The sequence below is a fragment of the Lichenostomus cassidix genome, chromosome 8, assembly GCF_008360975.1.
Source record: "Lichenostomus cassidix isolate B80296 chromosome 8, HeHo_3.0, whole genome shotgun sequence".
NCBI lineage: Eukaryota > Metazoa > Chordata > Aves > Passeriformes > Meliphagidae > Lichenostomus > Lichenostomus cassidix.
This window is the reverse complement of record NC_139489.1, coordinates 18,214,197-18,239,074: the sequence shown is the minus strand read 5'-3', so window position 1 is coordinate 18,239,074 and position 24,878 is coordinate 18,214,197. Positions and strand designations below refer to the sequence as shown.

General features: G+C 35.4%; 1 protein-coding gene across 6 annotated transcripts in view; it reads right to left on the bottom strand.

Moving 5' to 3' along the window:
- LOC146433968 (uncharacterized) overlaps nt 1-24,878 on the bottom strand; it is a 53,475-nt gene that overhangs the window by 24,076 nt on the left and 4,521 nt on the right. Inside the window, exons 3-41 of one of the 6 annotated variants that reach the window (XM_085068170.1) lie at nt 24,054-24,190; nt 23,660-23,751; nt 22,480-22,588; nt 21,757-21,783; nt 21,355-21,390; nt 20,515-20,559; nt 19,807-19,848; nt 19,605-19,646; nt 19,050-19,088; nt 18,218-18,253; nt 17,554-17,592; nt 16,911-16,928; nt 16,319-16,354; nt 14,847-14,894; nt 13,880-13,909; nt 13,590-13,625; nt 13,218-13,259; nt 12,889-12,918; nt 12,555-12,590; nt 11,307-11,342; nt 10,936-10,977; nt 10,607-10,636; nt 10,273-10,308; nt 8,760-8,795; nt 8,389-8,430; nt 8,060-8,089; nt 7,726-7,761; nt 7,284-7,325; nt 6,087-6,119; nt 4,599-4,619; nt 4,294-4,326; nt 4,134-4,175; nt 3,918-3,953; nt 3,758-3,793; nt 3,276-3,323; nt 2,624-2,653; nt 1,459-1,497; nt 782-823; nt 540-581 (exon numbers count right to left, since the gene is read on the bottom strand). In XM_085068170.1, coding sequence (XP_084924296.1) covers nt 540-581; nt 782-823; nt 1,459-1,497; nt 2,624-2,653; nt 3,276-3,323; nt 3,758-3,793; nt 3,918-3,953; nt 4,134-4,175; nt 4,294-4,326; nt 4,599-4,619; nt 6,087-6,119; nt 7,284-7,325; nt 7,726-7,761; nt 8,060-8,089; nt 8,389-8,430; nt 8,760-8,795; nt 10,273-10,308; nt 10,607-10,636; nt 10,936-10,977; nt 11,307-11,342; nt 12,555-12,590; nt 12,889-12,918; nt 13,218-13,259; nt 13,590-13,625; nt 13,880-13,909; nt 14,847-14,894; nt 16,319-16,354; nt 16,911-16,928; nt 17,554-17,592; nt 18,218-18,253; nt 19,050-19,088; nt 19,605-19,646; nt 19,807-19,848; nt 20,515-20,559; nt 21,355-21,390; nt 21,757-21,783; nt 22,480-22,588; nt 23,660-23,751; nt 24,054-24,190 — 1,652 coding nt within the window. The remainder of the gene's footprint in view (nt 1-539; nt 582-781; nt 824-1,458; nt 1,498-2,623; nt 2,654-3,275; nt 3,324-3,757; nt 3,794-3,917; nt 3,954-4,133; nt 4,176-4,293; nt 4,327-4,598; nt 4,620-6,086; nt 6,120-7,283; nt 7,326-7,725; nt 7,762-8,059; nt 8,090-8,388; nt 8,431-8,759; nt 8,796-10,272; nt 10,309-10,606; nt 10,637-10,935; nt 10,978-11,306; nt 11,343-12,554; nt 12,591-12,888; nt 12,919-13,217; nt 13,260-13,589; nt 13,626-13,879; nt 13,910-14,846; nt 14,895-16,318; nt 16,355-16,910; nt 16,929-17,553; nt 17,593-18,217; nt 18,254-19,049; nt 19,089-19,604; nt 19,647-19,806; nt 19,849-20,514; nt 20,560-21,354; nt 21,391-21,756; nt 21,784-22,479; nt 22,589-23,659; nt 23,752-24,053; nt 24,191-24,878) is intronic. The other 5 variants (XM_085068172.1, XM_085068171.1, XM_085068173.1 and 2 more) reach the window with 5 other exon arrangements.

The window sequence follows — 24,878 nt, the reverse complement described above, 5'->3', positions numbered from 1 at the left end:
AGACTCTCTGCGACAGAGGACTATGCTACTGTTAAGTTTACATAAGGCTAGGTGTAGCAGGATTTCAGATCCCTGGTAAGCTGATAAGCACAGAACAAGGTGCCACTCTGGATCAGTTAAATTTTTCATAATTCTCTACTATATACACTGCTGCAGCAGTACATAACCATACTGAATATGAAAGCTGGACCTACTACTTACCTACAGAAGTATGTAATCCCTAAGATGTACCTTCTTACCAAATGCAAAATGAAGCAATTATATAGTTTATGTTTTTAAATGACTTTTACAAAATGTTATGTAAAGAAACACCTGCAATTCCTACCTGCTTAGTGGAGTGAAGGAACAGAAGAGACTGTATATTCTGGACCCAGTATAATTATTTACAACTGTGCAAAATTACAACATTATAGGGAAAATACTGCCAAATCAAAATAACATCCTTCAGCACAGAAAAATTACTGGGACCTAACTTTCAAAATGAAATATAATTTATCAGAAAGCTCCTTGGAATCATGCAGTTGACACTGCATTATTACCTGGATGTCAGAGTGGCTGCTATTTGAAGGAGAAGATGCATTCTGTGAAGAAACAAAAAAGGACACATTTATCTGTAAGGGTAATAAAATACATAGTTCTATTAGAAAAGAACTACCTAACCCTAAACAGAATTATTCCGTTTTGTGGACACTAGATCCTTCTTTTTTGTAAGTAATACATAAGGAGCTGTAAGCTTACTACTACCAGCAGTAGTTCAGAAAAAGTGATAAGAATGGTTTACCTGTACATCATAGGCTCTTTTGCTTAAAACATGTGAGGTGTCCTGTAAAAAAACAACAATATTTACTATTAGGAGATGAAAACTCTGGTCTTCTGCTAGGTCTTATTTTTTATTTCCATATTATTTGTTTATATCAGCTCCAAACCCCATTACTGCATACACTGAGTAGGAATGCATTATTATAAAACAAAAGGCTATTTGCACATATTTTTAATAGGCTACTACTGAGTCTGACTTGTAACTATACAATACACATACCTGTATTTCCTGCACAATGTGCTGAGCACAATAAATTAGCAAACATTAGTATTCCTTACTTATAATTCTCTTTCTTCAGCTATAATTTTGGCTGTCCTTTGTTAGTATGGTGCCCATTTAATTTTAACTTTAGTTTGGACTAACTGTGTATGTTTTTAATGAAGAATAGGAACTTGAGCTGCCCTATACTTCAAAGGATGATTTTCATGTCTTTTTTTTAATATATACTTTCTTTAAAGAAATTCACCCAAAGAGCAAATAACCAAGTGATTTTATTTTACTTTTCCCTAATGCAGGAGAATATTAATGAATACAAACATAATTAGGGAAAAATTATATATAATTAAGACAGATTTGGTATAGTTAGGACTAAAATCCTACAAGCAGCCAAAAAAGGAAAAGAAAAAAATGTTACTTACTCGGGCTACAAGAACTTTCTTCTTTGCACAACCGGAACGCTGTAAAGAAGCCCCAAGGTTGTTATTACTTCAAAGGTGTAATTGTCTTCACAAAATACTTTAGTAAAAATCTACTACTTGTCAATGTGACATTTAGAAAAGGAAAGTGTCTAGAGATTTAATTTTATTAGTAGTAAGAGTCTTAAAAAGCTTAACCAGAATAATCTGTATAAGGATACTTCTTTCTCGCTTTTTTGTTTGTTTGTTTGTTTTTTTAGCATACCCCATCCTTTTTTGTGAGAAACTTTAAAAGAAAACTCTTTTACAATGAAGTCCAGCAATAGAGATAGGATAGAGATAACTAAGGGAATACTAACATCTTTTGGGAACAAAGGAGGACGTGATGAGGCTCCTAAACAGGGCTTGCTGATGAAGGATTTTCTTTTTCAGAACATTTTGAATTTAACTTAGTGTAATGCATTTAAGGTAAATACAAGCCAAAACAAAAGATCTTTTCTGTACTTTCTAGAATACATGTTTGGTGCAGTACTTAAGTACTAGAGAGGAAAACTAGGGAAAATGAAGTAGAATAGTGAAAGGCTGAGAACTGAAAAGGCAAGCAGCTGATTGACAGAAGGTTACTCTAGATGGCAGTAAAACAAAAGGTGGCTGTGACAGATGGAAAAAGCTTTTCTGTGAACAGAAACAAGTAGGAGAAAATGTAATTTTTTACACAACAGTATATTTTCTTGGTCACAATCTACCCATTTTAATCACCATTTCTGCTTGTAGGACAGGTGGAAAGTCTTGACAGAGGGATTAATACTAGGTAATACTAGGGGCAAATGTTACTTCACAACAGCAGCATATAAGTGACTAAATCTGAACAATTGAGAAGAGCTTGACATGGCTACATGCCTCATGTACACAGGTGATTAATTCCCAAATAACTATCCAGTCCAAGTGGATACATGATGAAGAAAATGTATTAGTATATATTCTTAGAAGTGTTGTGACATTTAAATTAATTGTGCCAGCAGCCTTGAGTACAGAGAAATAATTAATTTTGGAGGGGTATTATAAAGCAAACATATACTAAAGGTCCACAGGTCTAATATAGAAGTGTTCTTTTACTAACACTGTCATTAATCATTAGAATTGGATTATTACAGAACAAAGTACTTACCTGATTATTGGCACTGTAGGTAGTGTCATTCTGGAAAAGAATACATTATTTCCTTTTTAAAGAATTATTTAAATAGAGTAAGCTTACAGAAAATGGTTTGTTTCTGATACTGCATACAGGTATAACAAAAATCACTTATTGTGATTCACATTCTCCACAGCCTTATCTAAATTAGTTTGAAATTCTACCATTCCAGTCTGAAAAACATTTTAATGACAACTTTAGATTGGTAGAAATGTAACACGAAAAGCAGTGGAATATCTGACCCTTCTTTTTGCACTCATTTTATGTATTTACAGATTGTCTTTCAGGTTTGGGTTTGGTTTATTTTGGTTTGGTTTTTTTTTAATTAATGCAAAATATACCCTTAGATTTTGGGGAAAATCATCTGTTGCTGCAAAGCCATTGAAATATTTTTATTCATATTTCATTTCATCAAGTTAAATGCATTTAAAAGCACTAACTCTATCTGTAAACATGTATATGACAATTTTCAGCAAGAGAAGATGCAGTTGGTGAAACAGCTGTTAGTGTGGGAACTCAGCATTCTTTTTGGATCATTCTGCTCCAAAGACTGCATCTAGAAGAACAATATTTTCTCACCTACATGAAAAATGTTGTGATCAAAATATATTAGAGAAAGCACACTCACATCATCACAAGCGTTGGGATTATTATCATCTGAGAAATCTTGTGAATCCTAGGAGGACATCAGATACCAGTTATTTTCCCACAAAAATTAATTGCTAAAAATACACTTTCATGTTGTACTCTACAAAACAGAAGAGACGCTCATGCAAAGGAGAAGCTGAGTTAAACTAAGTTCTGATTTTATAAGAAAAAAGGAGCCAAATACATAGCTGCAATAGTTGCTGACAGGGAATGTTCCAACCTTCAGTAAAGAAAAAAAACCCCAATAAAACAAATTCATGAAGAGCACAGAAACAATCATGTCTTTTTACATATTTGAGAAAGATGATGCAGGGACTACAAATGATATGTAACTAGGAGAAAGAAAGAAAGAAAAAGAAAGAAAGAAAGAGAGAGAGAGAAAGGAAGGAAGGAAGGAAGGAAGGAAGGAAGGAAGGAAGGAAGGAAGGAAGGAAGGAAGGAAAGAAAGAACAAACTAGTTACCTGATTATCATAATAGGTGTCTGAGGATGATCCACCCTTTAAAATAATTAAAGAAAACAATCAAAATCAGAGAAAATTAGGATATAGAAACCCTGATTTTGAGCACAGGCTAAAGTTTATATGCAGTGATGTTCAAGTAGTGAAATAGAGTATGACTTACTTGGCCACCACCATAGTTTTGTGAGTATGATCCATCCTGTAAAATAAACAAATAGAAACTCTACTTCAGAAAAAGCTGTGATTTGATTCAGAAGCTGTAAAGCTGGAATAAACAGTTGCCTAGGATTCCTTTGAACAAACATAATTTTCAAGATATCTGGATAAGTTACTAAATTTTATAAAAATTCTTATGAAGAGAAAATTAAGGTATACCTACCTGGTTGTCACCATAATATTGGGAGGATGATGATCCACTCTGCTAAGAAACAACAGCAACAAAATAATTAGAATTTACATTACAATATTGCAGATCAGATATTGATCAGCCATAATGGAAGTTAAAACCATCATAAAACTTTTTGGGAGGCAATACTTACTTGGCTACCACCATAGCTTTGTGAGGAACCACCCTGTGAAAACAGAACAGCAAAAGTTATAATGCTGGAGAGCTGAATTTTTTCCGAGTGCATACAGCTATCCTAGGCTGCTGAGTTCTAAGCAATTTCCACTTCTATGTAAGTGGAATTTCAAGGCTGGTAAAAAGTATGTTTGCAGTGAATTACTTACAGGCTGGACATGGAGAGACTCTGCAAGAGTCTATACCCCCATGAGCAAGAAAACTGTACTGTGGATTAGAATTGCTTTAAAAGTTTTCAGCAATTGATAATAAAGATCCACCTACCTGACCACCCTGTGATCCACCCTGTAAATCAGACAAATATGATGCATGCTTTACACAGTCACTGGCCATGGAATATTTTTGATGAAAGCTTAGGAAGAGTAAGAAGCAGAGGCAGATATAAAATATGGATAGAATTTCTAATGTAGTGAGCACAGATTACCAGTAGTGCAATAGTAAATACTAGTTGAGACCTAAGTCATTTAAGTAATGCCTAGTGCACAGATGTGCTTGATTCTGAACGTTCTCTGTCTCTAGAGAATATATATCTTTTTCTCCTGAAGAAAACCTAAGTTATACTAATTGAATGAAAAATTGCCCTGGTAGCATTATTATACAGAAAGATGTAACCTGTGAGATACAGTGGCCTCAAAGAAAAGGTTTTAATAAAACACTCAGTGTGTTTCAACATGCCCTCTTTAGAAGAGAAATGTAATTCCTCCAAGTGAAATCAGAAGAGACATTTGTAGAGGTATTAGTGTCAAAAGTGCCTAATAAGAGCAGTGAAACCCTGAGCTATTGAAGTGAGTGGGATATTTGCCATTCATTAAGATGGGACTGAGGCTTCATTCAGAACAGCCAAAGGAAAATAGAAGTATTATCTTTCAATGTTCTAGCATATTTTAGAACAAAATTTAAGCATTTTTTTAGTTTTATAAAGAAACAGCTTGTCTTAAAAAAAACCAGACTAAAGCTATTATAAAATAGTTATATACCTATTTAATATATAATTCTGTCAAGTTACAGTAGTATATTGCTTACTGTGCATTGTATATACTGTGCCACATTATAATAATATATTGTACTACGCAACATCTATGTTGTTTATGTATTTATAAATATAGTATATCTTTATTTTGCTAAAACACAGTATTTGCTGAAACGATCCAATTTTTCTATTTCTTGTGAAAACTCAGTAGGAATTAAAAGAAGTATCTTGAATAAAAAAGAAATCACCTAGTGCTATTTTCTTCCTAATTTTTAATGTCACAGAGATGATTTCTTTAAACATAGCTGACATCTTTTAGGATAGTGGTGTTTAGAGCTCCGACACTTTAACTTGAAAGAAATACACATGTAGCTATCTATAGTTCACTGCACAAAGTCAACCAATTGTTAAGCCAGTTTTTTCCAGGAACCTCAAGTCTTAAAATATTTTCTGGCTTTTAATAGGAAAAGAGAGACTGGTGAACTCCAGCTCTGGTTTAAGTCATACCAGTTAAGCAGCTCTGCAGCATACTTCTTTCCAGAATTTGGCCTTAATGCCACATAGAATTAGACATTTCACAGACATAATGCTAGGAAAAAGGGGCAAAAAAGACTCCAAAGCCCCTCTGATACTCCTGTGTGTAGGAAGATAGTGGGTTCTAATTTCAACATTTGTAAGATTACATGGATTTGTACAATTTGAATCTGAATTTGAGACTAATTGAATTAGTGGCAAAACTAGTTTTGGATGCATCTTAAAGTAAGAGGAGAAAGACCATTTACCTGGTGGCAGGGATTGCTATCATATGAAGAACCCTGTAAAAACCAAATAAACAAAGAGGTAAATGCCATTTTTCTTATAAAATAATTAGTTTCCTTAAAATTTCTTGTGTGATAAATAATGTAACAAAACTCAACTTACAACCTCTGTCACTCTCACACCCCCACAATAAGCGTCAAGACACACGCACACGTGATCAAAGGACTACTTGTGAGCCACATGGAAAGAGGTAGGTTGGTAATTGATGTCCCTCTGTATGATCCTAGATCTTCTCCATTGGTAAAGATGAACTGTTGGTAGGGGTTTTTTGGGAAGCAACTGTTACTGTTGGGTGACCATCTATCTAAATGTGACCATCAGTCTCTTGCTAGATTCATCCACCATGGATGTTAGGCAAGGCTGCTGCTCAATGACATTCATTTGCCCATTTTGAGTGTGTTTTGGGATAACAGGATGAGGAACAGTACACAGAAAGAGTTCTACGATGGTTGTCACCCTCCCATTATTATAGTACAGGGTTTTTTTGATGTCAACCTGTGACACATCTCAGTAACACATTTTTCAGTGCTTATCAGTTTCATTGCTGTTAACTGTGTGCCCATGATGCACTGCTATGATGCTTTCACATGCATTTCCACTCATGTCTAACTTCCATCAATCCTAACATTTCTGCTAAACACTTAAAAATGTCTGTATTTATATTTAATTTTCATTCCTGTTGCTTTCCTCAATGCATTTATTTAAACATAGGTTTACTATTGGCCTCATCCATGATCCTTTCACCTGGGATCTCATCACTGAAGACATTGTCTTTACACCATTGTAGACATGCACAACTTGAAATGGAACCAGGATGAACACTACTAATTTAGTTCTTATTACAAAGAAACCATTCTCTTATCCTATCATTTTCTATAGAAAATGAAGCAACATCCAAAAATTCCCAAGCAAAATTTTATATAATATTGAGCAGATGGATTAACCATTTGTTTGTCTTCTGTGTGTAACTCTAAATGGAAGCAGCCACTTCAATGACCAACAATATTGGCCTTTCTTGACCTCTGTGCTAGATAAGTCCATATAACAATGAAAACAATAGACTCCAAACTAGCAAACATTATAGAAATAATTAAAAATATGTTTTTATTGCAAAGAAAGTTGACTAGAGTTTTCAAATAGTTTGGAGAAAGAAGACTTACTTGTCCACAACCACTGCTGCCAAAATAAGCAGCAGATCCACCCTGTTGGGGAAAAAAAAAAAGAACAGCTCATGATATAAATATTCCTATTCTCCATTTCAAACCGAGACATAAATTTGCAAGGGCTTTAGCTGCCAGGTTGCTTTAAAGTTATAACTTTCGGACCAACTATATCCAACTGTGAATTATCTGGTTAAGTACCAAGTATGTTGAATACGAAATTGCATCAGAAAGATGACACCTGCCTGCACTCCTTTCTACATGGGAAAGGGCTGCTTCAGTGAACTTATTGCTGCCAGAGCCATACGAAAAAGAGTCATGACACTTAATGCTAAGGAATTCTTCTTATATTATTTCAACAGACAAAGCACAGAATTCTCAACACATATATGGGAAATTCACATACATGCTGTATAATGACCAGTGACGGACTGATGCTTACCTGGCTAGAGGAACTTCCACCTTGAGGCTGGTAGCTCTGCAAGAAAAGAAAGAAGTCATTTGTAAACAAAGCTAAAGAAGTGCAGTCTTAGCATCCCTGCAACAGAGCCAGAGAATACCAGAGAGAAAAGCCCTGTTAAAGGGCTTTAACTTTCAATTAAATGCTCCTGTCTACTGTGTTATGTTTTTCCTCATGGTATTTTAGTGGTACAAATGAAAATCAAGGACCACTCAGAAACACCAGGAAGGAAAAAAAAACCACCCACACCCCAAAGCCCCTTTACAAGACAGGCTCCTACAGAAAAGCTCAACACGTTTCAGCAACAAAGTCTCACCTGGCCATAGGACTGGCTGCCTTGGGAACCCTTTAAATAAAGAGAAAATAATTACCACCTCGACAAGGAGGTGTTTTTATAGAGCATAATGTTTATGGAAATACAGCTGCATGGGGGATTCCCTAAAAGATTCTTCCTGTGCCAAAAGACACAGAGCAGTATGCTAACATCTGTGCATCTGTGCAGCACATTGTCCTGTTCTCAGCAGAAGCCATGGCCCACATTGAGACACAGACACCAAGGGAAACATCACTCTCAAAAGTCTGCCAGTCATGCCAGTCCCAGAGAGATCAGTGAAGAACTTTCCACAGAATAGTCAGTTTGCTTACCTGGCCATAGGAACTGCTGCTGCCCGAGAAACTTGGTCCACCCTAAGACAAGGACAGCATTTGGTTACTTCCCTCTCAGTAAGGGGTCCAGCCTGCATTGGCAACAGGAAGTACCTACATACTAAAGCTATGCAGGGCAGTATGAAGAGCCAGACATCTCTTGGTGCTCATGAGGATGCTGGGTGTGATGACTTCTCACACTCCAGATAAATAAGTAGTATGTGGATAAAACAGTGAGTGTGGCAATAGACACTTTCAGAGAAAATGTCCTTTAACGGTCATATTCTGAGGGTTTGCTAAGTGCCTTTACAGTGCCATGGTGCTTAATTTCTCAAATGCTGTACTCTGACTGGTGACTGACTGATGCTTACCTGGCCATAGGAACTGCCACCTTGAGGCTGGTAGCCCTGTATGAAATTAATTATTGATTCATAGTTACTTTATTTGTGAAGCAGCTGCATCTCTAATGTCTTTTTGTGGGATAAGAAAACAGAATAAGACAGACAATGTATAGACTCTACTGCTTAACTAGAGTCATTTTGACATTTATTACACTGGAGGAATCAGTAATCACACTCTGTTTATTGAACGACAATCACAGAGTAGTTTTACATTCATCTCAGACAGTACTCTTATCTTCTGAGGGATTTCCAGGAATGGACACAACATTTTCTTATAATGTTTCTTTTTCTTTCTGTGTGGCTAGCACAGGTTTTTTCATGAGAACATTCTCTTGCGTTTTATAAACAAAGATAAAATTTGGATGTTGTTAAAACAGTGTTTCGAGATTTGGACAGTTTAGGCCTGGCCAATCAGGCCTAGGGGGAGGTTTCTGGCTGACCAATCTGGGTGACCTCTGAAACGCATATATAAACTGAAATCAAAATAATAAAGCTCTCTTTTCTTGCCACACTGAGAACCCGGGTCCTTTCTCTGCCAGTGGCTCAACAGCGACACTTCTGTTTTTCAGACATTGAGTTTAGATGGCTAACGCTGAATACTAGGTGAGTACTGATTTAATGTATTTGTATTTTCCATTGACCCCAGTTGCATGATTCCCTTCCTCTGAGGGAAAATTAGGGTGAAAAATTATTTTTAAAAATTAAGAAAGAATCTTAGAAAAAATATAGGTTCATAAAATGGAGAGAAAAAAATGCAATTGAATGTAGCAGGTCAAATGAATTAGCCAAGGATGACTGCACCTTTAAAAAAAATTTCAACAATATAAAATTACTGTGTTTAGAATTTGCTGTTACAGTCTCCCTTCAACATAATCTCAAAAAAGTGAAGTTGTTTCATGTACATGCAGACCTGTGCCACAGCTGCCTGGGAGAGTTATGAAGACAGGGATTACCGAAAAGTATTTGAAGAATCATGGCTATTTTTGCTATCTGACATAGAGATCCTGACAAAACGCATAGCTATCCTAGGGATGCTTTAATTTACATAAAAACAGTGGAGGTAGACATTCATCACTTGCACGCTCCAAGACCAAAATTTCATTCAGCTGAAAACTTGACCCAATGATCTTTAGTTCCTCAACATTACTACTATGCTGAGAGCAAAGGAGGCAGCAAAGCACTGATTATAAATTTGTATTGTACCATCAACTGGAATGGGAACAGCATCAAATAGACTATTTGTGTCATAAATTTATAGAGTTTCAAACCCATGGAAAAGGTAAGATAGCAGCAGAAATCTAGGATTCCTATAAATATACAGGAAAAACACAATGCCCAAATGTTTTCACAACAAAACATTTGAAGTAGATTCAGAGATATATTGGTTAAAAATTCAATGTGAATTGAAAAAAAAAAAATCTGCTAAATTTGCAGGACCATGGCACTTCCCTTTCTCAAATGTTCTATTCGGACTTACACTTACCTGTCCATAAGAACTGCCACCTTGAGGCTGGTAGCCCTGCAAGAAAAGAAAGAAGTCATTTGTAAACAAAGCTAAAGAAGTGCAGTCTTAGCATCCCTGCAACAGAGCCAGAGAATACCAGAGAGAAAAGCCCTGTTAAAAGGCTTTAACTTTCAATTAAATGCTCCTGTCTACTGTGTTATGTTTTTCCTCATGGTATTTTAGTGGTACAAATAAAAATCAAGGACCACTCAGAAACACCAGGAAGGAAAAAAAAACCACCCACACCCCAAAGCCCCTTTACAAGACAGGCTCCTACAGAAAAGCTCAACACATTTCAGCAACAAAGTCTCACCTGGCCATAGGACTGGCTGCCTTGGGAACCCTTTAAATAAAGAGAAAATAATTACCACCTCGACAAGGAGGTGTTTTTATAGAGCATAATGTTTATGGAAATACAGCTGCATGGGGGATTCCCTAAAAGATTCTTCCTGTGCCAAAAGACACAGAGCAGTATGCTAACATCTGTGCATCTGTGCAGCACATTGTCCTGTTCTCAGCAGAAGCCATGGCCCACATTGAGACACAGACACCAAGGGAAACATCACTCTCAAAAGTCTGCCAGTCATGCCAGTCCCAGAGAGATCAGTGAAGAACTTTCCACAGAATAGTCAGTTTGCTTACCTGGCCATAGGAACTGCTGCTGCCCGAGAAACTTGGTCCACCCTAAGACAAGGACAGCATTTGGTTACTTCCCTCTCAGTAAGGAGTCCAGCCTGCATTGGCAACAGGAAGTACCTACATACTAAAGCTATGCAGAGTAGTATGAAGAGCCAGACATCTCCTGGCTCTCACGAGGATGCTGGGTGTGATGACTTCTCACACTCCAGATAAATAAGTAGTATGTGGATAAAACAGTCAGTGTGGGAATAGACACTTTCAGAGAAAATGTCCTTTAACGGTCATATTCTGAGGGCTTGCTAAGTGCCTTTACAGTGCCATGGTGCTTAATTTCTCAAAGGCTGTACTCTGACTGGTGACTGACTGATGCTTACCTGGCCATAGGAACTGCCACCTTGAGGCTGGTAGCCCTGTATGAAATTAATTATTGATTCATAGTTACTTTATTTGTGAAGCAGCTGCATCTCTAATGTCTTTTTGTGGGATAAGAAAACAGAATAAGACAGACAATGTATAGACTCTACTGCTTAACTAGAGTCATTTTGACATTTATTACACTGGAGGAATCAGTAATCACACTCTGTTTATTGAACAACAATCACAGAGTAGTTTTACATTCATCTCAGACAGTACTCTTATCTTCTGAGGGATTTCCAGGAATGGACACAACATTTTCTTATAATGTTTATTTTTCCTTCTCTTTTTCAGACACTGAGTTTAGATGGCTAACGCTGAATACTAGGTGAGTACTGATTTAATGTATTTGTATTTTCCATTGACCCCAGTTGCATGATTCCCTTCCTCTGAGGGAAAATTAGGGTGAAAAATTATTTTTAAAAATTAAGAAAGAATCTTAGAAAAAATATAGGTTCATAAAATGGAGAGAAAAAAATGCAATTGAATGTAGCAGGTCAAATGAATTAGCCAAGGATGACTGCACCTTTAAAAAAATTTTCAGCAATATAAAATTACTGTGTTTAGAATTTGCTGTTACAATCTCCCTTCAATATAATCTCAAAAAAGTGAAGTTGTTTCATGTACATGCAGACCTGTGCCACAGCTGCCTTGGAGAGTTATGAAGACAGGGATTACCGAAAAGTATTTGAAGAATCATGGCTATTTTTGCTATCTGACATAGAGATCCTGACAAAACGCATAGCTATCCCAGGGATGCTTTAATTTACATAAAAACAGTGGAGGTAGACATTCATCACTTGCACGCTCCAAGACCAAAATTTCATTCAGCTGAAAACTTGACCCAATGATCTTTAGTTCCTCAACATTACTGCTATGCTGAGAGCAAAGGAGGCAGCAAAGCACTGATTATAAATTTGTATTGTACCATCAACTGGAATGGGGACAGCATCAAATAGATTATATGTGTCATAAATTTATAGAGTTTCAAACCCATGGAAAAGGTAAGATAGCAGCAGAAATCTAGGATTCCTATAAATATACAGGAAAAACACAATGCCCAAATGTTTTCACAACAAAACATTTGAAGTAGATTCAGAGATATATTGGTTAAAAATTCAATGTGAATTGAAAAAAAAAAAATCTGCTAAATTTGCAGGACCATGGCACTTCCCTTTCTCAAATGTTCTATTCGGACTTACACTTACCTGTCCATAAGAACTGCCACCTTGAGGCTGGTAGCCCTGCAAGAAAAGAAAGAAGTCATTTGTAAACAAAGCTAAAGAAGTGCAGTCTTAGCATCCCTGCAACAGAGCCAGAGAATACCAGAGAGAAAAGCCCTGTTAAAAGGCTTTAACTTTCAATTAAATGCTCCTGTCTACTGTGTTATGTTTTTCCTCATGGTATTTTAGTGGTACAAATAAAAATCAAGGACCACTCAGAAACACCAGGAAGGAAAAAAAAACCACCCACACCCCAAAGCCCCTTTACAAGACAGGCTCCTACAGAAAAGCTCAACACATTTCAGCAACAAAGTCTCACCTGGCCATAGGACTGGCTGCCTTGGGAACCCTTTAAATAAAGAGAAAATAATTACCACCTCGACAAGGAGGTGTTTTTATAGAGCATAATGTTTATGGAAATACAGCTGCATGGGGGATTCCCTAAAAGATTCTTCCTGTGCCAAAAGACACAGAGCAGTATGGTAACATCTGTGCATCTGTGCAGCACATTGTCCTGTTCTCAGCAGAAGCCATGGCCCACATTGAGACACAGACACCAAGGGAAACATCACTCTCAAAAGTCTGCCAGTCATGCCAGTCCCAGAGAGATCAGTGAAGAACTTTCCACAGAATAGTCAGTTTGCTTACCTGGCCATAGGAACTGCTGCTGCCTGAGAAACTTGATCCACCCTAAGACAAGGACAGCATTTGGTTACTTCCCTCTCAGTAAGGGGTCCAGCCTGCATTGGCAACAGGAAGTACCTACATACTAAAGCTATGCAGGGTAGTATGAAGAGCCAGACATCTCTTGGTGCTCTGAGTTTGAGTGTGATGACTTCACACACTGGGACTCCAGATAAATAAGTAGTATGTGGAAAAATGTTGGGTGTGGCAATAGACACTTTCAGACAAAATGTCCTTTAGTGGTCATATTCTGAGGGCTTGCTAAGTGCCTTTACAGTGCCGTGGTGTTTAATTTCTCAAAGGCTGTACTCTGACTGGTGACTGACTGATGCTTACCTGGCCATAGGAACTGCCACCTTGAGGTCTGGAGCCCTGTAAGAAAGGTAAGAAGACATTTCTAAACAAAGCTGTATGGTCTTAGCACAGCAGCAACAGAAAATCCCGTTTCCCCTTAAAGGTCCTCTGTACTATGTTATTTTTTCCTTCCTGGTGTTTTAATGGTACAAACAAAAATCAAGGACTACTCAGAAACACCAGGAAGGAAAAAACCCACCCACACCCCAAAGCCCATTTACAAGACAGGCTCCTACAGAAAAGCTCAACACATTTCAGCAACAAAGTCTCACCTGGCCATAGGACTGGCTGCCTTGGGAACCCTTCAAATAATGAGAAAATAATTACCACCTCGACAAGGAGGCTTTTTTATAGAGCATAATGTTTATGGAAATACAGCTGTATATGGGTTTCTCAAAAAGCTCAAAGGAAACAGCACTATGCTGAAACCCCTGCAACAGATTGTCCTATTCTCATCAGAAGGCATGACTGCCAACCTTGTGCATATTAAATATTTCTGATGTTGAGTAGTGGCCTCATGGTTGCCCTGATCCCTGGAAGTCATACCTACGCTTTTGAAACATTTTTCTGGTTGCATGTAGTGCTATAGAGAATACTGACAGATTTGTGCATCCTTCCTAATCCCAGCCCCCCAAGAGGAGGAAGAATTGAAGAGTCTTCATACTTGAATTCATACTATGAATATTCTCAGCTTTTAGTTTGCAATAATTTATGATGCCACTAGGTGAATAGTTGTTAAATTCACACACTGTTTTTCACACAAGTAGCTTTATCTTCATGGCTTTTAGCAATGCTGGAAGACATTGCACATAGTTCCACGATTATGATTTTTCATCATTCTTGATATGGCTAAGCAACTACCCTTCACAACTTCTGGAATCTGAGATCTAATATGCATGGGATCTGAATCTATCAGTGTGGGGCTGATGGTGTAATAAGCCTAGAATCACTTCCTCTCAGTGTCATGACCTTTATGCACCCTTTAGAGGATATTCTGAGTAGAATTCAGTCATTTCATGTCAACCCGTCACACATGGAAATACATTTGTGAGCACTATGAACAAAAACAGCTGAACACTAGTATTAGATGGTATTTATGAACAAAAGCCAGGGAAATAGAAATACCTGCACCTGTGAAATCCTTTTTTAAATGCAGAAAATATTTTATTTCCAAGTTGTGCTGGCCCTGTTTTAATGAAGTCTACAGGAATATTTATAACCCTTTTAAAGTTCAGTTACCTGAATGTAAGTACTACTGCTGCTGCTGGTTTGCTGTTTTTGTCCACTCTACACAGAAACAAAAAAACCCCAGTTATTTACATTTAAGAGGAATTGTTTATATACTAAACCATTTCAAGAAGCAACTCTATCCTTCTATCTATGAGACTGTTTGAAAGCCATAGAGAGTCCATTACACCTTTTCTTACTTTATGCCATCTCCATGTGTTAAAAAATGTATATAAAGTTCCTTCACAAATAAAGTGTTAAAAGTATTTATATATCTTGATATAATTATCTTAATGAAAATTCATTGTATAATACATTGTTGTGTCATATTGTGGTATTTGAAGTGAGTTTAAATAATTCAGCCTGTCAAATGCATTATACATATTGTCTTTAAACTCATATCCATTTGTATTCATTTTATTACTGACTTTTTTCATGAATAAGCACAACAAACTTTTGACAAAGGCTTTCTCAAAAGAAAAATTGAAAAAGGCACAGTTACAATTTAATCTAAGGAAAAGCCACTGCAGAAAATATTTTGATTCCCATGAAGTATGTAGATTATGAGAGGAATAAAATATTATTTATATCAACACAATGAAAATAGTTAACCTGCATAATCAAAACATTGTACAATTAAATTCAGAAATAAAATAACAAGGAAATTGTATTCCCTTCTCTGCCAGCATTCATCACTACTCGTGGAAGAAAATAATGCTATATATTTTGAAAGCAATGATTTCCAAAAAACAAATTTCAGCTGCGGTAATCTACTATTGATCTTTCAATGAAAGTGAGAATCTCTTGTCATAGTTTAATAATGGAATAGCATCTAATGGACTAGCCATTAAGAGTGGGATGGATGCTAAAATTGCAAAGAACCCAGAAAAATATGCCTGAATGATATTCATAATACTTTATAAGCCTATTCTTAATGAGATTAGATTGTAATCAACTTTCCAAGAGTCTGGTTATCAAGAAGCAGCATTATAAATACATCAGCCAACACCTGAGTTCACCTCAGCACTAACTGCAGGATTTAAAAAATGTAATTCTATACTGGGTATTTCCATTAAAAAAACAGACTGTTTAAATGAAAACGGAACTATGCAGGTTGCGATTTATATTTGATTTGATGTTGAGTCACATTCGAGTTTTAGTTCTAGAATTCCATCCTCCTTCCTGAGCAGACTGAGACAGTAAAATTTTGCCAATTTTGAGAGCACTATGGAATTTGCATACAGAGGCTTTCAAATTTTTAAAGTGTAGAAAACACCTGCAATGGTCTCTAATCAGCAACCAGGTAGGATCTCCACACCGCTGTAGTCACAGAAATACCCTACTGCACTGCTGTAGTTTGTGGACATCTAAGATATCTCTAAGTTATCAACATTTATTTGTTCCCTAAGAGATTAATTATTACTTAGTTTGCTAAGACAAAGCTTCATTCAAAACTCAAGTATAATGTAGAAAAACATGCCTACCTGTACTATGATCCTTGTAGCAGAGCTTCCCAAACTCTGAAAAAAATGCAGAAACAAACACCAAATATAGCACATTTAACTGACTTGTTTAAAGGCACTTAAAAAGAAAGTACCAAGTTATACTATTTAGTTTGTGAGAATAAAGGGAAAGGTCATATGTGTGATGTACTGTGTATCAATTCTTAAACCCAGCATTCAACTAGTTAATTCTCAGCTCTGAAAGTCTCGGGAGGCTGACTGACCCTACTAAGTAATTTTCTACTCTTACATCTTCTGTGAAGAGGACTAGAGCACAGGTTATGTGCACCACCTTTCTGCACTACCAGTCAGCTTGGCTTTTCCATATGTGGTGAGGGAAGTTAAAACATCACCATCCCTCCAACCTGTCTCACTGTCACCTGCACTGGACATACATCAACACATACAAGTCCACTTCCACATCCAGTCATTTATTTGCTGAATTGTGGTACATGAGGGACAAATGCAAAAGAGTAGCACACACCATCCTGACACAACTGACTTGATCCCATAAGAACTATAATAATACTATAGAAATCATAAGAACAGTACTATAGAAGAATCATATGCTTACCTGAGGGAAGGTGTGGCGCTGAAAATGAAACAGAAAAATCTTTAATTATTTTGCACAAGGGCTTGTCCAAACAGAATATTGCAGCAGAGAAAGGGAAAAAAGGCCCTTATGTTTTGGATGCAATACACAATGGAATGTGAAAGAATGATATAAAAAGGATGGCATAGAATAAATACATCTTAACCTTTATTCAGGTTAGAACAACATGTTCTTTTAGATATTAAACATCTATAAAATATTATATTATAAAAACTCACTTTAAGTGAAGGCAAAACTTACTTTTAGTTCCAAATAAGTAGACTGGAAGTTTAATAATTTAAAAAAGAGAATGGAAGTGAATTTACAAAATAAAATTGCAATAGAAAACCTTTCAGGACCACAGAGACTGCATGCATTGAGAGACCTGAATCTGCAGCTAATCCATTGTCTCTGCAAGTACTAACAGCAATCACAGGACCATGAGATTTGTACCTATCTTACAACAGGCTTTCCCTGAAGATATCTAACACATAGGGTAAATCCTGCCTACCAAAGAATTGTCTCCAGGAATATTTCTGAAAAATTAAAAATGTAGATATTTGAAAGCTTTTTGAGACAAAATTATTTGTAGAGAAAATGTGTAATGTAGAGAAAAACTGCTTACCACAGGTGGAAAAGGGTTGCTGTTGGCAACGACCACTACCTATAGAGAAACCAGAGGAAGCCCTTTACTCACCACAGAGATTATTTAAATTGTTAAACATGTTAGAAAATGAAGAATATTGAAATCTGTAAATTTACAAACTCTGATAATAATGCTATGAAAGATCACCTTTATAAAATAGTATTTTAATAAAAAAATTAATGTATATTAACAAGCAAAGAATGGTATTTATGCAGATGTCTCTTTACACCAGAATGTAAGGAGATAAAAGACTTGCCCCCAGCCACACAATGACTCAGCTGTAGAGGCAGAAACAGGATTTCCTATCTTGCACCACATCCATGGGCCTGTACTGTGTGCCCTTTTTGATCTTCAGCTTTCCAAAGCTAGAAGATCAATTTATTTTGTCTTTACCAGCATTAGGCTAAAAACCAGACTTGATATTGAGCTCATTCAAAAAAATGAATCCGAATGTAATAGTTGTATCCTCTGCTTAGGTGTTAATATCATCTCATTAGAAGCTCTCCCCACCTCTAAGAACCAAACCAAATCAAATCATATGAATCAATCTCGCTTAAAAGCTTGCAAAGTCTTGACTGAAATAAAAGGAGTCATGCCATGTTATAACGGTAAGAATTTTTTCCCTTTGAAAAGAGGTCCTTACCTTCTTAGTAGAATCTGAACTGCTTGAAGGGACAGACTGTAAAGAATACAGAATCCATTTATTGATTAAGTTATGGCAAATTAACTACATTGCTATTCTCCACAAGAATATTATAGCTAACATGATACCCCTGAAGTACCAAACAAAATAAGAGTCTGGAGAAAGATATGAATGTATTGGCAGTCAAAATTGAACAACTAAAAAATATCAACTGGTTTAATTTTTTTCTAAAAGCCCAGTTATTTTTCTAATTTTACAGAACATTGAATAAAACCTGCAAATGTCTAATCTAACATCAAATTAGAAATTTCTTTATAATAAAAATAATCTATCAGCAGAAAAAAAATTAAGCTCTTCTACCTTCATCAAAAAAGCAACCCAAATTCCAGAACCCGTCTTCTCAAAACTAAAAATCCTACCATTAGAATAGAATCTCGAAAAGCTGGATGTGTCATAATGATATATTATTTAAATGAAGCATAAAATCATGTGCAGAGGCCACAAAAAGTACTTTTAATTCTTAGTAACCATCAAAGAAAGCACTGACTTTTGGAAAACCATAATAAAAGTAACTGACGTCCATTTATAGAATAATTATTTATCTTTGGTGCGAAATAGAAGTAACTTCTAACAAGGTGGATATAGCAGCCTACACCAAATATTTAACATATTTGCTGAAGTTATTTCCAGATATGATCACTACTAAACCACTTGAAGATAGTTTGCCTTTATACCCCTCCACAAATTAAATTTTTGTTTGGTAAAAGTTGGGTATAACTGCTTAGCTTTTGAATACCTTAGGAAGCTAAAACATATTGGAAAATACAGTTACCTGGCCATAAGTAAGACCACTGCTGGATAAGGATGCACTCTGAAATAAAACCATAGATCAGGTATTAATTATACAGTAATTTGCTAATTATTAACCTGTTTTCAAGTGAAAATGAAATAAATGAGATTTGCAATAGAAATTCCTCTATTAGCTAAAGAATTAATATGCAAAGATTGTAAAAAGTCCCAAATAGTATTGCACAATATGCAATATCCAAAGACAATTAATTGATAAAGAGCATTACGCAGTAAGAATTCTGACATTTTAGTAGGGAAACAAATTAGGAGTTTCTAATAGGTGATATTATGTATCACCTATGTATACATATACACCTTATAACATAAATGATCAGGCTTTGAGGAACTGGCAATGTAACACCTTTTAACTTTGGGTTTTAATTTCAGAATAATATATCAAGCTAACACTGTTTTGCTGAATATATTAAGGAAGACTTCAATAGCTCTACGGAAGAGAATCAAATGCAATTTGCATTAAGGAGATGAGTTAAGAAGCATAGTCAGAGACAACCAGTAAAAAAATCTATAACCAGCTTACATCTCTGCAGGCATGGGTGCCATATGTACCAGCAGCACCTCCCTAAGACAAAAAAAAAAATCAGTTATTTCTCGTCATTATTTTCTATTTGGAACAGAGATTCCCACGTGTACAGTCATTAAATAATGCTATTGAACCCTAGAAATTACTATAAATAAAGTAGTGCTGAGGTCAAAAGAGGAAATGTAAAAATAGTGCTTACAGGACCACATCCACTCTTGCTTATTGTGTAGACTACTCCACCCTGAAATAAAAACAGAAGTCAATTACTTCCATATAAGAAACCCAAATGGGACAGAGAGGAAAAACACAGTGCCATGCCGTTTATGGCATGAAAAGCTGTGCAGCTGACAATATGTATGTGGAAGCATGGGATAAGCAAGTAAAGAGGTTACCAGTTCTATAGCACTGCCTGTAATGATTCTAATTTCATATGAGACATTAGTCATAATCTGTATTTCATATAACTTTCATCAACTTTGTCACTGGTCATGAAACTTTTCAAAATTTTTTTGAATGGTTCATATTTTATAAAAAAAATTAATAACTTCAAGCAGTTACATGACAAGATGAGAAACTCAACTCTTAGAAAAGAATATGTATAATACATGGAAAAAATACAAGGAAGAAAACCAGTTTTTAGCATATATCTAAGTAATTTGTGTTTCTCAGGGTCTGTTAATTCCATTACAAGTAGTAAAGATTGAAGAGATGGAATATTACCAGATAACTTAACCCAGGTACTGAAAATACTGTTTACTGGATGGATAACTCTACCATTCTGAGTTAACTAGCAAAGAAGCCATTTCAGTACAATATTAAATCATCTCAGTACTCTGTAGTTACAGAATTCTAGTCATTCAAAGTTACTGAAGTAAAACATACAAATGCTGGAATTTAGGACTCATACCTGACTGCCTGAATAGCTGCTCTGAGAGGAACCGGAAGGTCCAACCTGTAAAGAAACCAAGATGGTTTTTATTATTTTGCTGAAAAATTATTTTTAAAGGAGTGATTTTCAGGGAAAAAAGTTCTACTTGGTTGAAAAGAAAAAGGAAAAGGAAGAATCCACAAAGTATTTTTCTATTACTTCATTCCACCAACTGATACGATTAAAATTATTTCAGAGGTCTTTCAAGACAAATAATCAAAACTGTACCAATACAGCTGTTACAAATAACATGATCCTGCTCCTTTCATCCTTTTTTGTCTGACCTCATAGATTTGATGTCTATCCTTGAGGAACAGATCTACACTGTCACAATCATTAAAAGTAGATGAAAGCTTTTTACTGATACAACTATGTAATCATTAGCATATTTGCTGAAAAAAAGCAAAGAAGAAAAAGGAGGCTTCTTCACTGAGATGCAAGTGATAGTTTTCAGAGGAAAAAAATTAAATAGCTATATTTTTTACCTAGATCATGATTTGCAAAAGGCAAGGTTTCAGAGCTGTTGAAATAAGTGATCTTGGACAGCAAGAAAACACTAATAATAAAAAGTGAAGGCAGAAAAAAGAAAACTTCTATCATAAAACTACTTCAGATTAGCTATCTGCAGAATGTAAGGGTAACAAGGCTGACAACAATTTAGACATTTTTGTATTTTTAATCAACAAAGATAAACTGACAGAAAGAAAATGAAACTGAGTGATAAGGGGATAAAGACATGTCTAGATGCAGCTTTTGACTAGGCCTTGAGATCTCAGGCAGTTAGCAGCATATCAATGTCTTTGGAGAAAGAATATTTACCATGATGCATCGGCCTGTTGAGTAAGTCCCTCCACGCTGCAAGAAAGTACAGGTTCCTGTTACTGTTTATTGACTGGTGTAAAAATATCAAATTACTTTAAGCAGTAAATCAACTGAATTGACATTGATGGTCTGAGTGAAGAAAACAAATGTTTCATTGGTGACAATATATTACACATTTTAACAATCTCATCTGAGATCTGATGTTAATTAATTCAAAATAAAACTACCTTCAAAACTGAATGCAAAAACGAAAGCTTAAATGAGATCTTACTAGGAAAGTAATTTGAATGGTACAATATAATCTTCATGCTACAAACGTGAAACAAGTGGACCAGTAAGACAAGAATTTTTAAACTGAGGTAACTGAACATTGGGAAATTAAAGAAAAATTGCTCTTACCTTGTTACATTCTAATTCTATCATAAGCTGTGGGAGGAGAAAAAAAAAAAAAGAGGAAGGATTTCCAAATTATTTACTGCAAAAAAAGGGCAGCTTATTGTAGGAAACAGGAAATACACTCAGTGAAGTGAGAGACTAAAGACAAGTGTTCACTCTTGGTTAAATCACAAGTTCATATAAATCAATGCTGCTACAGTCCAATACAGCAGATTTGAGGAGACCTTTTTTTACTTAAGCTGCCAATCATGTTAAATACATATCATATAAGCATAATTCTTGGTAAAAAAAAATTTTACTGACTCCTTTCAAGAATACCCTACACAGTTACAGTTCCCAGGGGCTGGGGCAGCAGTTAAGAACAGCACTGTACATCAGAAGTATAGTATAGTTCTTCTTATGACCAGTTTTATTTTCTTTTTATTTGCTTTAAAACACGGATTGTTTTCATAACTAGATTACTACTTTCCTTATTTCTGTGGGAGAAAAATAATATTTGCTTTATTTTTTCACCATTTTAGTAAGATGATTAGGCAGTTAAATTAAAATTATTGAAAACACCTAATGGTTTTGACCATCTTAGTTAACAAATAAATGACAACAAACATATGTCTTGTATCAAGCCAAAGTTACTTTACTTAATGTATTAACTATTGTATTAATGTATAAATTATTGTAATTAATTAATGTATTAATTTCTAGCATTCAAACACACTCATAACGTACCTTCCTCTTACTTTTTCCTGTCCCATTAACTGACTCAGAATGCGTAGGTGTGAGAGTTTTGCTTTGAATTCCAACCCAAAAATTCTCTAGATTTTGAACAACAGTTGCACTAAAAAGAAAACAAAATAATAATTATTTTTCTATCAAAGTATTACAATATCAAATACTAATAAACTCTCCTCATCCCTTGCCCCCAGCCAAAAATATCCACCCTGTCTTGATTTTAAGTGTGTACACCACAAGTTTCGCAGGATATTTTTCCTTATAGTGACTTGTATTATCATCCAACATAATTTTGAAGATAGCTAAAACAGACCCTGAGAACAAGCAGAAAAGGAATAGACAATGCTTGAAAAAGCACTGATTCCAGTGAGGATAATCAGCTCAAATGTCCATAAGAATAGTCACACCTGCTCTGACCATCTAGATCTATGATGGTGAACTGATTCTCATGGCATTAATGAGTGGAGGTGTTTTCATATTCTTTTGCCTGTTCTGCATATTTCTGAAGACTTAGTGAAGCGAGGCAAAGATGGCCCTATCATAAATCTGCTCTTCAAACAATACAAGCTACCAAGTATTTAGGTATTTTCCAATATACTTAAAGCATGGATTTTGTTAGAGGAGGTGGTATTTTTATAAGCTTCAGATCTTCAAGAAAACTAGCATTAAAAGTCGCCTAAATATGTCTTCTCTTGTTTTCAGGGGTTAGTTCATGGGTCATACACTTGTTTTAAAACTTTTACTAGAAGCATTTACATCAAATTACTATTCTACTGCTGTTCAAAATGAAAAAAGATATAACTGAATAGAGCCTGAACTTCATATTTTCAGGGAGTGAGTTACATTCATATTGTTGCTGTTATAATTAAAAAGCTCCAAGTATAAAAACTGGTTACTCAAATACTCAATTTTATTAATGGTAATAAAATTGTGCATAATGGAAGTATTTACATATATTAAGATCTGTAAGACAGCGTTTACCTCTAAAAATTTTCTCTTGAAATGGAAATCATATAATTTAATGAACATAGTGGGAAGTTATGGTAAACTGTGAAAAAACTATGATGATGGGAAGACAATATCAGAAGCAGCAACACAGGTCCCTCTCAAGACAGAAATAAAATTTCAAGGTTAGAAAAAAAAAAGGAAGAAAAAAAGAAGAAAAACAACTATTTACATAAATTGAAGCTCTCCAGCATCAGGTGGAGCAATCCATGTTGTTGTAACTTTCTGTTTCACATCTGAATTTGCATGACTTACTGCTGAATTCTGCAATTAAAAAGAAATACATGTAATTATATAAGATGCCAAAGTGACTTTTAGCTATATTATTATGGGAACTTTCTCTACTACAACAGGTAGTTGTAGTAGACAGATGACCTCCTAAAAAGCGCCAGGGAATTTCTACATTAGGTTCATATCACATATAAAGGATAGATGTAATTCTTGAGAAAGCCTAACTTTTAAAACTCTACTGATGAAATAGCTTTGCTGTATAAAAAATAATCCCTACTTCTATTATTTAAAAGAAACCCAAGCTTCAGAAAGTATTCCAAACATTGAACACTTACCGTCATGTTATGACATTCCAAGCCTTTAGTGTTAGGATCTGTAATTTTAAAAGTGCCAACAGGAACATCTCCATCTATTTCTCGAGCTTGTAGATTAAATCCTTTAAACCCAGCATCTCCTAGTGCTTCTAGGGTCACTGTGAAAATAGACATTTTGAGAAATGTAAGTTTCATATACAGCTAAAACCACCCAAATATTTACCATCTAATTTGCTTCACTCTAAGGCAGAAGACTGCATGTGCAAAAATTACTTTTAGCCTTTTACAATTCTAAAAAATGTTTATAAAGCTTTTCTTAATTTTAAGGAGAATGACAACAAAGGAAAGGGAAAAAGGTTGGAAAGGTACTTCCGTGTAAAGTAACATTAAATTTTTGATTTACTGAGAATTTTAAAAGGAAATTCTGTGGCTCTGCTGACCAAAAGTTTATTTATTTTCTGTCTAATTAGGCCTACAAAGTCAAAATTGCTACAAGAGAAAGAGAACTGCATTTCTTTTCACCTCTGTTTTAAAAGAAAATATTAGCTCTTGTGTACGGCGGAAACGCAGAAACGTATTTTTAATGTGTTACAACAGGAAAGAGAAACTACAGTTTGGCTTCCATGTTCTACATTAAATATGAAAAATTAGTCATTATATGAGCTACTTGGTATCACTCAAATTTTATTACTGAAGGACCTCACAAAAATATGGAAGAAAGCAGTTTCATACTTTGTGTGTATCCAACTGAAATTAAATTTCAAAAGGCATAATCAAATTCATCATGATCTATTTTAACTTTTCTCTGCTAATTTCACTATTAGGGACTATGGCAAACAAAATCAG